At 43.5% G+C, this 12,960-nt stretch overlaps 1 protein-coding gene across 1 annotated transcript in view; it reads right to left on the reverse strand.

Annotated features, from left to right (window-relative positions):
- The window catches only part of SLC22A3 (solute carrier family 22 member 3), an 86,899-nt gene that overhangs the window by 4,260 nt on the left and 69,679 nt on the right, over nucleotides 1-12,960 (reverse strand). The window contains exons 6-9 of the mRNA XM_028103352.2: nucleotides 10,430-10,527; nucleotides 10,096-10,310; nucleotides 2,539-2,647; nucleotides 1,686-1,798 (exon numbers count right to left, since the gene is read on the reverse strand). Coding sequence (XP_027959153.1) covers nucleotides 1,686-1,798; nucleotides 2,539-2,647; nucleotides 10,096-10,310; nucleotides 10,430-10,527 — 535 coding nt within the window. The remainder of the gene's footprint in view (nucleotides 1-1,685; nucleotides 1,799-2,538; nucleotides 2,648-10,095; nucleotides 10,311-10,429; nucleotides 10,528-12,960) is intronic.

Raw genomic sequence — 12,960 nt, forward strand, 5'->3', positions numbered from 1 at the left:
AGCCCTCCCACCCCCCTCTGGCTCTAGCAAGCCCACTCACTCATCCCTCTCGCCGGTTTTACTTTAATGCGTTTCTTGAATCTCTCCACGCCCAACACTCCCTGTGTCATCGCCCTCACGCCAGCTGCCAGGAGCCCTCACCTGACGAAACTGGCTCACGACCAGCACTGTCCCCCTGCAACCTATTTGCAGATCGGACTTCTAAAATGCAAACCTAGCATTGTCAATCCCAGCTTAGAGCTCTTAGCTTCCACCGCTGTCTGGATAGAGAGCAAACCGCGGGGCAGGGAAGACCCTTCCTGATCTGGCCCATGCCTGCCTCCCAGCTTCACCCCCCTCCCTGCCCCAGCGCACTCATGTCTCTGTCCTCTAACTGGCCTTCCCGCTGCCTAGAGCCCCAGCCCACACTCCCCATGTGGGGAATTTCTACTCGTCTCAGATCTCAACTAGACATTCTTCTCTACTCGTCTCAGATCTCAACTAGACATTCTTCCTTCCTCCTTGACTCAGGCAGGCCAGGTGTCCCTGTGCTGTGCTCCCTCCAGCACCTTCTGCTTTCTGGATTAATCACACTGTGATGTGACCGACGGCTCGATGGCTCGGAAGTGTGGCTCTCTCCGCAGCCAGACTCTGCAGGAAGGGCCGGCTCTCCCAGCACTCTCTGGAGGCCAGGTCGAGACCTTGAAACACTGGGCTCCCAGACCACTTGCTTTGGGTTGAACAATGGCACTCTCTTTGCTTTTTCATGCTGGCCACAGAATCAACACTGAGCTTGTTTATCAGATCCCATGAAATAATTTGAAATAATCTTGTATTGAGTTCGGTGATGTCAGGTGGTTAGAAGCTTTACTATCCCCAGCTAGCTAGCACTGTTAGGGATTTTGCATTACTCAGGATGTATGTCCTCATGGACTCAATATTTTCATTATAATTTAAACTGCAGGGCAATACGTGAAAAACTTACTTCTCTACCAGGAGTAAGGATGCAGAGGTGGAGGAAGAATACACGAGCAAGGGGCCCGCCTGTGTTCTTCTTTGCTGAGGAGGGTAGAGGTGGGTGTGCGACCCAGGCAGAAAGATTAGAACAGCACTTGAGAAGCACTGGACGGAATTATCCCAAGCCCCCTGCCCCTAAGCTATGGTCCTATCCCCTCATGTGGCCTGTGGAGATTGGAGTAGGAAGCAGGGTATGAACCTGAGGGCCAACACAGAGGTTACTGGGTACTCAGGCAAGGGATTCTGTGTCCTCTGTTCCTTCGGCACAGCATGCTCCACATCAAAGCAAATGAAGATATGATCTCAACAGATACAGAACATTTAAAAATGTAATTAGTTTTTAGGCTTATTTTGAAACAAACTAAAGGTCCAAATTGGTCCCCCGAAAGTTACTGGATCTGTTCCCCAATATCATAAGACTTTTATAGTCCTGGAATTTAACTCAGAACCTAAACAAAGAAAGCTAAATTGAACACGACTCATCAGGACACTTTAATGTAAAATAAATTAAAAGCATTTAGTGTTTCACATTTCTTCGCAATCGGATGGGCTACTCAAAACTCAAGTGGTTGTCATTAAAAACTTAAATGATCTCATTAATAGCAAACCGAATAATCACTATAGCGTTCTATCAATACAAAGAATAGAGGTGAAAGCATTTAGGAATAATGTACAAAACGAGTTCTTACCAAAGATGATAAGAGGTAGTTCTAGCCAAATGGCTGCTAGCCGGAAGAGCAGGAACGGGGCTATGATTCCCCCGAAATCACATAAACCTGAGCAAAGAGAAACTCCAAAGTTTCTGTAGAGTAAAAAATTGTTTTAAATAAAAAATATTTAACTATGTTCAAGATAAGTAAAATATTCAGCTATGTAACTAAGATATTTTAGTAATATTTCCCATTTCTATAGTTTTTACCTCTGAAAACTGCTATGACTCCCATATTCTAAGCAAATCACGTCCATTCTGCCCCATTTCACATCTGGGCAAAGCTGAATCACAGTGAGGACGGTGAGGTGGAAATTATCCCGCTGGTGGCTCACTCCCAAGCCCACTCCACAATGCTGCTGTGGCGCCTTGGCAGCCTCACCTGACAGTAAGGTGTGGCCACGAATATTCCCCCAGGGAAGGAGGCCCATCTGCAGCCCATGCACACTGTTTCACTCTGTCCTACATTAACCAGCTGCGCACAGTGGCAAGATGTGGAGTGTGGTCCGAGCAGAGGCTGTAGCCTTTAAACAGGGTGATGCTGATGAAGACAGTTTTAACCCACATCTAAGCAAGTTCTCTAATCAGATTATCTGATCCCACAAAACCACAGCTATGTATAAAGATACTGGTATGAGAAATACTTCTTTCAAAAAATGCGGAAGGTAGCAATGCAGAAAGCAGCCATAACTCAAAGCACATCTTCTTTTCTGGCTAAAATCAGCCCAGGCTAATATATCACCAAGTTAAGGAAACTACTTCATGGCTTTTAAGTCAAAACGTTTGGCTGCAGAATTACTTAGGAGAAACCATGACATATAGGTTGGAATTACCGTAATGTTGTTGGGTACAATTCTGAATTTACCAAATAAACAATTTCAAAGGCCATGGTTATCCCTAGTCTTCCCAGGGTCGCAACTGTGGTTCTCAACCAGGGTATTCCTGCGAACACAGAAAATTTGGAAGCAAAGAGTTAGGGGTCTGCTTTCAACAAAATATCACAAAATAACAAAAGGCATTTGCTTAGTGTCCTCCTGGGCCCTAAGTCTTTGCTAATTTTAAGCATGAATGACAGATACCTCCTAATACCGTAAGCAAATCTTAACAGCAACAACAACCACCAGGATGATCGCTAATATTTAGGGTGTCAGTCGCCTTTCTGAGCAGGGCTAGAGGATGGGAATACGATTCAAGAATCATTTGTTGAGCAGCCACCAGACTGAAAAGACAGTGTTCCAGGCAGTTTTCCTAGAGGGCCTGAGTGCCTTGGCTGTTTATCTGGAAGGTGGTCTTCACTTGAGCCCTTGAGAACCATTACTGCAGCCTGGTACCCATTTGCCCTCTCTCCGTGCCCTCCCCTAGTGACAGCACGCGGAACAGCTATTCCTAGCCGACCAGGAGAAATTGACACGAGGCTGATGTTGGTTTCTGGAAGGTAGCAAAGGTTTTGAGGACCAGAACCTTTGGAAGGGGACATCTAAGCCTTGTGTTTTCACTAGAGTGTATGTCCCCCATCTTGCTACTTCCCCCAAGAAATCATCCAGAAGGAACCAGATTCTTAAAGATCAGTGGGTTCCTTCATTTAAAAATGAATTACATCAGGGCTGCATTGGTTATATGAGGAAATTCTCCTTGCCTCCACAGTGAGTAGTGCAAAAAAACAAATGTTCTTCATTAAATATTTTCTTTCTTTTGGGTTTTAAAGGAAGAAGGAGTAAACCATTTTTGCCCTACAAAGTCAGTGCTCTAAACCTCTTAAGAGCACAGTTTATGCCAGACTTCCTTCATGGACATGGGTGTGAGGACATGTGGCTGCACGGGTAAGCACCTATCTGCTCTCCAAAGCAAAGCTACGGACGTTCTGACTTTCGTCTTTGAAAAGGAAACCTTTTCCCTTTTATACTCATATTTATTTATGCTCACCCAGCACTAAACAGTCCTCTTATCTTTGAGAAGAATTATTGCCCCTTCCTGAAAAATGATTTTTTGGTGGAAAAGTAGGCATGAATGCAGAGGAGGACAGAAGAGAATCAAGCTCAGTAGATGTATGTGTATTCCCTAGAGAAGAGTCAACAAATAAAAAAAGCTAAAACTCACTAAATAATACAATTGCCTAGGAGGGCGAGCACAGAAAAAGATAGTTTAAGATCGTTGCCGGGAGGCTCCAGTTTATTACTACAAAATTACATTTTGCTTGCACACCGGCCGAGGACGTCCTGGCGTACTTGACGTTTTTCCCGGATGAGAACACCTGTAGCTCTCCCATCAACGGTTACATCAGGGGGTGAGGAATATCAGTGTTGCGCTGATGTGCCGGGCTGCCATCTGCTCTGGCATGGAACGGTTGTAAACATGTGTTTTATTTAGGCTTTGCCTTTTCATGAAGGCCAGGGAGGGGGACCAGGAAATGCATTCCGCCCCAGCCTTCAATGAGCAGGTGGTACAGTGCCAGGTGCCAGGGAACGGAACGTGGGAGCTCTCGCCCAGATTCCCTGGGTCCCAGCCCGACTGGGCAACCTTTCGCTGCTCTCAGGCTGCAAAGAATGTTGCCTGCTACTGTGGAAATAGCTTGATTACCCAGGTTAAGTTCTTAAGTTATAGGTTTATTTCTACTGAATCAAGACGACTCTGTGAGTTCCGAGGACAACTTCAATGCCAGTTGAAGTTTACAACAGAGGCTAGAACTGTTTGCTGGAGAGAACCAAACAAAAACCAAGAAACCAAATGAAAACACACACACACACACACACACACACACACACACACACAAAACATGTGATTAGCTCAGTGGATACAGATAAATAACCAGTCAAGTGAGTAAAATGTTCAGAAAACGCTGTCAAGCGGACACCCTTGAGGAGATGTGGTTTATCCTACATGCTGACTGGACTCTGAAAGCCTCTCAACTCCTTCTAAGCAGCAGAGCCCCTGTCTAACCACACTGAGCTAGAGATTTTGGTGAAATGTTTAATAAAACACAAGTTCCAGAGGCACTGTGCTGTTGATTCACTAGGAGTGAAATGAAAGCAGTTTGTTAGGAAGTGTAAACGATGTGTGAATAATACGTATGCAAACAGAAACTTCTGATCATCCCAGTGATAAGCTGCATTCATCTTAGAGCGGCAGAAGACGCCTTTAGTAGAAATGACAAAAGAACACAAGACAATTTACAAATGAGTACAGACGCTGGAACTCTCTCCATGGAGCCCCGAGAACAGAGAGAAAGACGGACCCTCTGAACAGGGGTTCGGTCAAGGGACTGGAGATTACTGGAAATAATACCTCAATTTTTGAAGAAGAGGATGCAGGATTTTTTTTAATACTTTATTTATTTATTTGGCAGAGAGAGAGAGAGAGAGAGAGAGAGCACAAACAGGGGGAGCGGCAGGCAGAGGGAGAGGGGAGAATCTCAAGTAGACTCCCCAAGATGAGCGAGGAGCCAGATGCAGGACTTGATCTCATGACCCTGAGATCATGACCTGAGCTGAAACCAGAGTCAGACACTTAACTGACTGAGCCACCCAGGCGCCCCACTGTGACTGCATTCTATTTTGTTTTTTTGAAGATGTTATTTATTTGACAGAGAGACAGCGAGAGAGGGAACACAAGCAGGGGGAGTGGGAGAGGGAGAAGCAGGCTTCCCACTGAGCAGGGAGCCTGACGCGGGGCTCGATCCCAGGACCCCGGGATCATGACCTGAGCCGAAGGCAGACGCTCGATGACTGAGCCACCCAGGCGCCCCAGGATGCAGGATTTTAAAGAAACACTCTCTGACATCTCTGAATGTACCATCTGCTTTGAGTTCTGAAATAAAATGTAGTGAAAATTTGTACTAGGGATATGTAAATTAAGATACATTGGCTGGCTTTTCACTTAAAAGAAATAAAAGTAAAAGGCAGCTCTCTGGCTTCAAAAAGAGTACTTAACCAAGCGGCTAGGTCTGTAGCCATCCTAAACAAATCTGAATGAAAGACGCAGACCAGACCGCTATGGACAAAGAAAACCTCTGGTTTTCAGACTTTAATCAGAGTTCAAAAATTGGGGTCAAAAGCAGTGAGGTTTAAGTGAAGATACAGCCAGAAAGGCTTTCTTTTTCCAGAATCTCATTCTTCAGACCACAGAAAGTTGTGCTTAGTGGAGGGAAAGCCAGTTAAATTGTTCTCAATAATTTTAGAGCTGATTCCTCTAAAAGCCTAATCAGCATTCGCCTCAGGGGCTGTCCCCCTGTTCCTGACATCAAGAATGACTGAGAGGAGAAGTCTTTCTAATGTTAATTCAGCAGCCCAAGTAACCAAGTCCAAAAGCTCCCTTAAGGAGAAGGGCTGCCAATGAAGTGAGGAACAGCTCTTAAAATGTGGTTACTCGCAAGGAGCATTAGGGATGTGAATTTATTCTTGCCAATCATGACTGACATATGACTATTCAAGCAGCCGAATCTGGGAATACACAAATAAGGTGTGCCTAGAATAAGAGCATAATAATTTTTCAGTATCGCTGAGAACAATTTTAAAGCTGAAATCAGGAAATTATATCTTCAAAATAAAACTGATCAGCCCAAACAGAAAAGTCTGCTCTTTGCCTTATGTTTTTCCATATAGGAAAGCGTTCTCTACAAAAATCACTTGATTCCCACTCATCTAGTTACTCCAACATTGGTGCGGACATATGGTCTAGAATGCTCTCTGGGATCATGTAGAAGGCGGTGCAAATCAAAATCACCCCAATCAGTCTGGGGCCAGAGAGAATCTTCCAGGGCAATGTTATACCATGAAATGATGGGCCACCCATAAGTCCTTAACCTTTCTCCACCCATAAGACATTAACCAAGTCCCAGGGCGCCTGGGTGGCTCAGTTGGTTAAGCGTCTGCCTTCGGCTCGGGTCATGATCCCAGGTCCTGGGATCGAGTCCCACATCGGGCTCCCTGCTCTGCGGGAAGCCTGCTTCTCCCTCTGCCTCTCTCTCTCTCTCTCTGTCTCTCATGAATAAATAAATAAAATCTTAAAAAAAAAAAGACATTAACCAAGTCCCTGATTTCACGTGCAACAAATACTTAATTCTTATTCCACATGCCACAAGAACAGAAGACCTCGCTGTAGAGAATTAAACCCAAAATGATACAATGTTAAAGTAAAATGGAAACAAGAGTGAAATCTCCAACATTCCCCATTTGTCCCCCTTCTACTTAAATTGTGCATTATTCTCAAGGACAAGAGTTACGTCTATCTTGTTTACTGCTCTGTTTTTTTAAGATTTTATTTATTCATTTGAGAGAGTGAGAATGAGAGAGAGAGTGCATGAGAGGGTGAGGGTCAGAGGGAGAAGCAGACTCCCCGCCGAGCAGGGAGCCTGATGCGGGACTCGATCCCGGGACTCCAGGTTCATGACCTGAGCCGAAGGCAGTCGCTTAAGCAACTGAGCCACCCAGGCTCTGTTCCCACTCCTAGTTTAGTGGTGGCCATTAATAGAAACTAAAAAGACATGTATTGGCCAACAGGTGTTACATAGATTCCCCAACTCTTAGAAAAATGTTTCAACTCAATGTAGTGGGTTGAATAGTGTTCCCCCAAAGTTCACGTCCACCCAGAGCCCAGAATGTGACCGTATTTCTAAACAGGTCTTTGCAAGTATGATGGTTAAGATGCAGAGAAGAGAGGGGCCTATGAAGATGGAGGCAGATATTGGGATAATAAGGAACGCCTGGGGTTACCAGCAACCGCCAGAAGTCGGGGAGAGCCCGGGAAGGATGCTCACCTAGAGCCTTCAGAGAGAGCCTGGCCCTGCCCACATGGGGATTTCAGACCTCCAGCCTGCGGCACTGTGAGAGAATACATTTCTGTTGTTCCAAGGCACCCAGGGTGTGGTACTTTGTTACTGCAGCCCTACAAAACTAGTATACCCGAGGAAAGTGAGATCAGTGTAAATACAGTTCTATTTATCATCCGCCATTCCAAAAGGACAGAAGACTTTACATCTTTTTTAAATTTTCTGGTCTGAAGATGGACATTTCTATAATTTTATTTAAATAGCGTTTTGGGACTTCATAAACCTACATATAATTAATAAACTCTGTAAATGTCTATTTTCACTTCTATAATATTATCCCTTCTTTCTTGATCCTCAGCTGATTCTCAAAAGAAAAGACAGCCTCTCTGGGGCTGACGCAAGGACTACCAGAGAATCCGCTCTCTCAGTAACCCCCAACCCCCATGCCCTGGCACATGGAAATAAGGAGCTTGCTCTAATTCGCATGTTCCCTGGGACTTTGAAGGGCTTCCCTGTCCAGGGTCTGCTGTGTCCTGTGGCAAAGATAATGTGGGTTGTGTTAACCATGCATCTGGGGGCAACTGCTACCTCTACAGCACACCTTGGTCATCAAGCCCCCCTGACCTCTGACATTCCTGAAATCACCCTCTCCCACCTGGGCTGACTACCATGACCTTCATTCCTGCTCTGGGCATCTCTCCCTCCTCACTGCCACCATCCAACCCGATGCGGTTACAAGTAAGCTCACAGGGCCATGCCCAAGCTCCCAGTCTGGCCTGTGAGGCCAGTCACTGCTGGTGGCAGGCAATCCTCAGCCCCTTTTTGGGGATATTCGAGTGATAACAGAGAACGTGTGGTCCCAGATCCCTCAAAGATGGTTCATACTTCTGAGAGCCATGCTCTACTGTGGAAAAAAATCTCTCCTACCTTTCACTTCTGTCTGTGCATTTCTTTTTTCTTTTTTAAAGTTTATTTATTTGTTTATTTTTTTTTTTTTAGTAATTTTTACACCCACTGTGGGGCTCGAACTCATGAACTTGAGATCAAGAGTCTCATGCTCTTCTGACTGAGTCAGCCAGGCACTCCTGTCTAGTATATCTCTCTTCCTTTTTCATTCATGCCTAGTTCTCACCTCTGGGAAGCTTTTCCTGATCACTCCTTGTACCTATTTTTCTAAATCACGTAGAGTCTTCAGAGAGCTTTATTTTTCTAAATCTGGTACAGTTGGCTCTTGAACAACAGGTTTAAACTGAGTGGGTCCACGTATGTGCAGACAGTGTTTACACTACACTACCATAAATGTATTTTCTCTTCCTTATGATTTTCTTAATAACATTTTCTTTGCTCTAACTTACTTTATTGTAAGAATATAGTATATAATGCATATAACATAGAAAGTATGTGTTTATCAACTCTTTTGTTATAGATAAGGCTTCTAAATAACAGTAGGCTATTAGCAGTTCAGTTTCTGAGGAGTCAAAAGTTATATGCAGGTTTTCGACCATGCAGAGAGCCAGCAGCCCCACTCCTATGACAAGGTTTAACTGTAACTAATTCTGTTATTTCACGTATCACAGTGAGTTGTGAAAGCATTAAAGTATCTATATCATGCACCCCAATGTTTAGAGCAGCATTATCAACAAAAGCCAAGTTACGGAAAGAGCCCAAATATCCATATGTCTATCGACTGATAAATGGATAAAGAAGATGTGGGGTATGTGTATGTGTGTGTGTGATGGAATATTACTCAGCCATATAAAAGAATGAAAGAATGAAATCTTGCCATTTGCAATGATGTGGATGGAGCTAGAGAGTATAACGCTAAGTGGAATAAGTCAGTCAGAAAAAGACAAATACCATATGATCTCACTCATATGTAGAATTTAAGAAACATAACAGTTGAACGCGGGGAGGGGGAAGAGGCAAAACAAGAAACAGACTGTTAACTATAGAGAACAAACTGAGGGTTGCTGGAGGGAAGGTGGGCAGGGGATGGGGTAGATGGGGGATGGGCATTAAGGAGGGCACTTGTTGTGATGAGCACTGGGTGTCCTATGTAAGCGACAAATCACAAAATTCTACGCCTGTAACTAATATTACACTGTATGTTAACTAACTAGAATTTAAATAAAAACTTGGAAGAAAAACAAATTTAAAAAATGAAGTGTCCATATCCCTTACTAGGTTGTGAACATTCTGAAGTCAACAAGTGTCTTAATTTCTTCCTTTTGTAACCCTGGTATTTTGCATGGGGCCAGTGACACGGCCGGTAATCAGGAAATACGGTAACCATGGTCAATGAGAGCATGAAAGTCAGTCAAATAAAGGTGATCAATACTAAACTACATGACTACAAGCTAGTGTACAACATCTGCACAACATCTATTTCATCCATAATTGAACCTAAAATGGAGAAAACAGAAGAAACTGTAGAACCAATCCCTGTACTCAAGAGTCATTACACTGCTTAAGCAGAAAATTGGGTGACATCACCACAGGTTGCCTGGTACCAGGATTTTGAGGCAGTGGTACATTATCTAAGGACAAGAGGCTCCCCATTCTTGATTATTTTGATTTAAGACTATTTCACGTTCTTGAGTGACGGACAGATCTGGGGGACGATTACCTTCGGGTAAGAATGCAGTGACAAGGCAGGCGACCCCTGCCACTAGATTACTTCCTGCAAAGGGAAGCCGTCGTCCGAAACGCTCAATGGTCAGTAAGATCAGCAGGGCCGCGGGCAGCTCCACAACTCCTGAGATGAAAAAGTCGATATAGAGGTTGCCTCCTATAATTCCTAGGCGCATGACGAGTCCTTGATACACCACCGCACTTGTGAACCTGGAGGGACATTGAAAGACAACGGAGACCAAGTAAGACATAACTTCAGTCTGCTCTGAAGGAAGGGGCGCGTTGTAAATTCAATACAAGCTTTTGAGCCCATCACAAGTCAGACTTACCAAGCAAACATAAGAATAAGTGTGCACTTCCTCATTTGGGGAGTCCTCACCAGATCTAAAAAGGATGGGTTACTAACTTCCTCATCTGTAACAGTGATCTATATAAGAGAAGCAGATTTCAGTAGCAAATACAGCAAGACACACCTGCATATTATAGATTTTCATTGACCAGATTCAAAGCCACCAAGTCTTTCATGGGTCTTTCACGACTGACCAGGGTCTTTCACGACTCCGTCTTAAAACCTGGGAATGGAGAGTTTGATTCCCTAGCTGTTATAAAAGGACAAATTCACAAAGATGTGGTTGCTGCATGAGAGGCTGTTCTCAGGCGAGTATCAGCAGTCCTGTGTGCCAATCTGCTCTGGCTCACCAAGGAAAAAAGGTGTGTTTTAAAGTAAAATACATTTGTGCATTTATTAAATTGGAGAAAATAAACGTAAAAGCGGCAAAAGCAGGTGGGATCCAAATGAGTGTTTCTTTATTAAATTATCAACCTGATGTTAACAAATAAGATTATTTTAAATTCAAGAGCAAGTACAGCCCCGAAGGTATCAACTTGCTTTGGTCCATTTATTTGAATCTAGCACCTTTTCGATCCTGGAAAATTCAGCTCATCTCTACTTGGCCATCCAAGAAGTTGGTCTTTTCTTTCATTGCATGAAACAAATATTGCTGTTCGCCTACTATGTACAAGGCACTATAAAGGAAACAAAGCCAAAGAGCAGGTACCTTGTCCGTCACCGAGGCTAAGCATGACACTTGATGAGTAGAACAAAGCTTGTTATCTCCTGTCTATGCTTGCTCCAAGGAAACTCACACAAGCAAAAGAAGACTGCAAAATTGATGGCTTTGGATCACCTTCTCTTCCTATGCCCTTCCAGTACTGTATTTCTTCTTTCTCAAGACACATAATTTTCACATTTTAACACTCCTAAACTGGGACGTGTCCTACAACTGAGCTGATAAGAAAACATACGTTTAATAATGTTTCATAACATGGTTTTTCTTACTTAGTGGTACATAAAATGATGGGTCTTACAATCAATAGGGTCTTAGAGTCAGTGACACAATACTAGTTTCCATGACAATGCCTACGGGAGACTGCTAATTGATTCTACCATCCATTCTTTCCTTCTCCATTTTGATAACAGAATCCACCGAATTTTAGTTGGGCACGTCGCTACAGTCACATTTTCTAGCCTCTCTTTCAACTATGGGTAGCCCTTTGATTAAGATCTCAGCAATGAGGTGGGAATAGAAGCCATGTATGCAAGTTCTAGATCCAATCCTTTAAAAAGAAATGGCTTTGCTCTTTATTGACACCCTTCCCTGTCCTAAGGGATGGAAGGAGGTGCTGGTGAACGAGCTTCTCCTAGACCACCTGCTGCAGGTGACAGTGGCGAAACAAGAAAACTGGAACCTGGGTCCTGGAGGCACTCAGGGAGCAGAGCCATCTTCTAGTGCTGGGCTGCTTACCTCTGGGTGGGCATGTATGAGAGAAAGATGCTTTTCTTTCTTTCTTTCTTTCTTTCTTTTTTTTGGCATTATATTTTTTGGGTCTCTGTTTCAGCAGCAAGTTGAACTGTACTCTAAACGAATACAATGCTTATGAAAATGTTCCCTGATCTACTCTTCTAAATTCTAAGGATTTTTAAGACCTATCTTCACATTTGCTGCTCCAAAAGTAAGGTAGGAATACCAAAAATGAAAGAACTTAGTATAGTACAACAATGTATCATTATATGATTGGTTATCAAAATGTTTTCCACAATTAGTTTCTCTATCTTGTCCACGTCAAGATGGTTCACTTCTAAGGAGCCTGTAATATTTGTCTGATGCGGTTATTTAATTTGATTCTCATCAAAACCCTCCGAAGTTAGTACTTTTATCAATCCTGTTTTATAAATAAGAAAAGGCTTAGGACTTGAAGGATTAAAGGAACAGTGGTTGAGCCAGGATTTGAAATCAGGCAGTCGATAGAAATCCTTTATTCTTTTTTTTTTTTTTGGTGGCTCGGTTGATTAGAAATCCTTTATTCTTAATGGTCACATCGAGCCGCTGAATGTATTCAAGGCTTTTTATTTTAGAAAACTTCTGTGTAGCTGATGGTCGCTTCATTTTTCAAGAAGGACATTACACACCTGGCCAAAATCTAACCTTTAGTTAAAACACTATTTTATGGAAAAGTTGGATTTGACTAAAATAATTTAGAGTTTGAGGATCTTTGAATTCGAGATCAGAACTACCCGTACTGTGAGGGAAGTTGTCCTCCCTGGATGTCTCATTTTTTCCAACGCTTTTCTTTTCACATATGGCCTTCCACAGCTCAGACGTGGGTCAGGTTGCCTGTGCTCGTTCAGACTACTCCCTTTTCTCTAGGGAGTCCCTGGCCGCTCTGCGCATCCACACATCTGTACCACTGCGCCCCCAGAGCACACAGATGGCAACAATCTCTTCTTTTCTAAAGCAATATTGCCACAATTGTTTCTGGGCTCTCTTTCATCCCCTCTTCAGTCTTATCTTCTCCCCAG

Source organism: Eumetopias jubatus, unplaced genomic scaffold (assembly GCF_037043125.1).
Source record: "Eumetopias jubatus isolate StellerSeaLion01/CBP00866 unplaced genomic scaffold, mEumJub1_p1.0 scaffold_6, whole genome shotgun sequence".
Taxonomy (NCBI): Eukaryota; Metazoa; Chordata; class Mammalia; order Carnivora; family Otariidae; genus Eumetopias; species Eumetopias jubatus.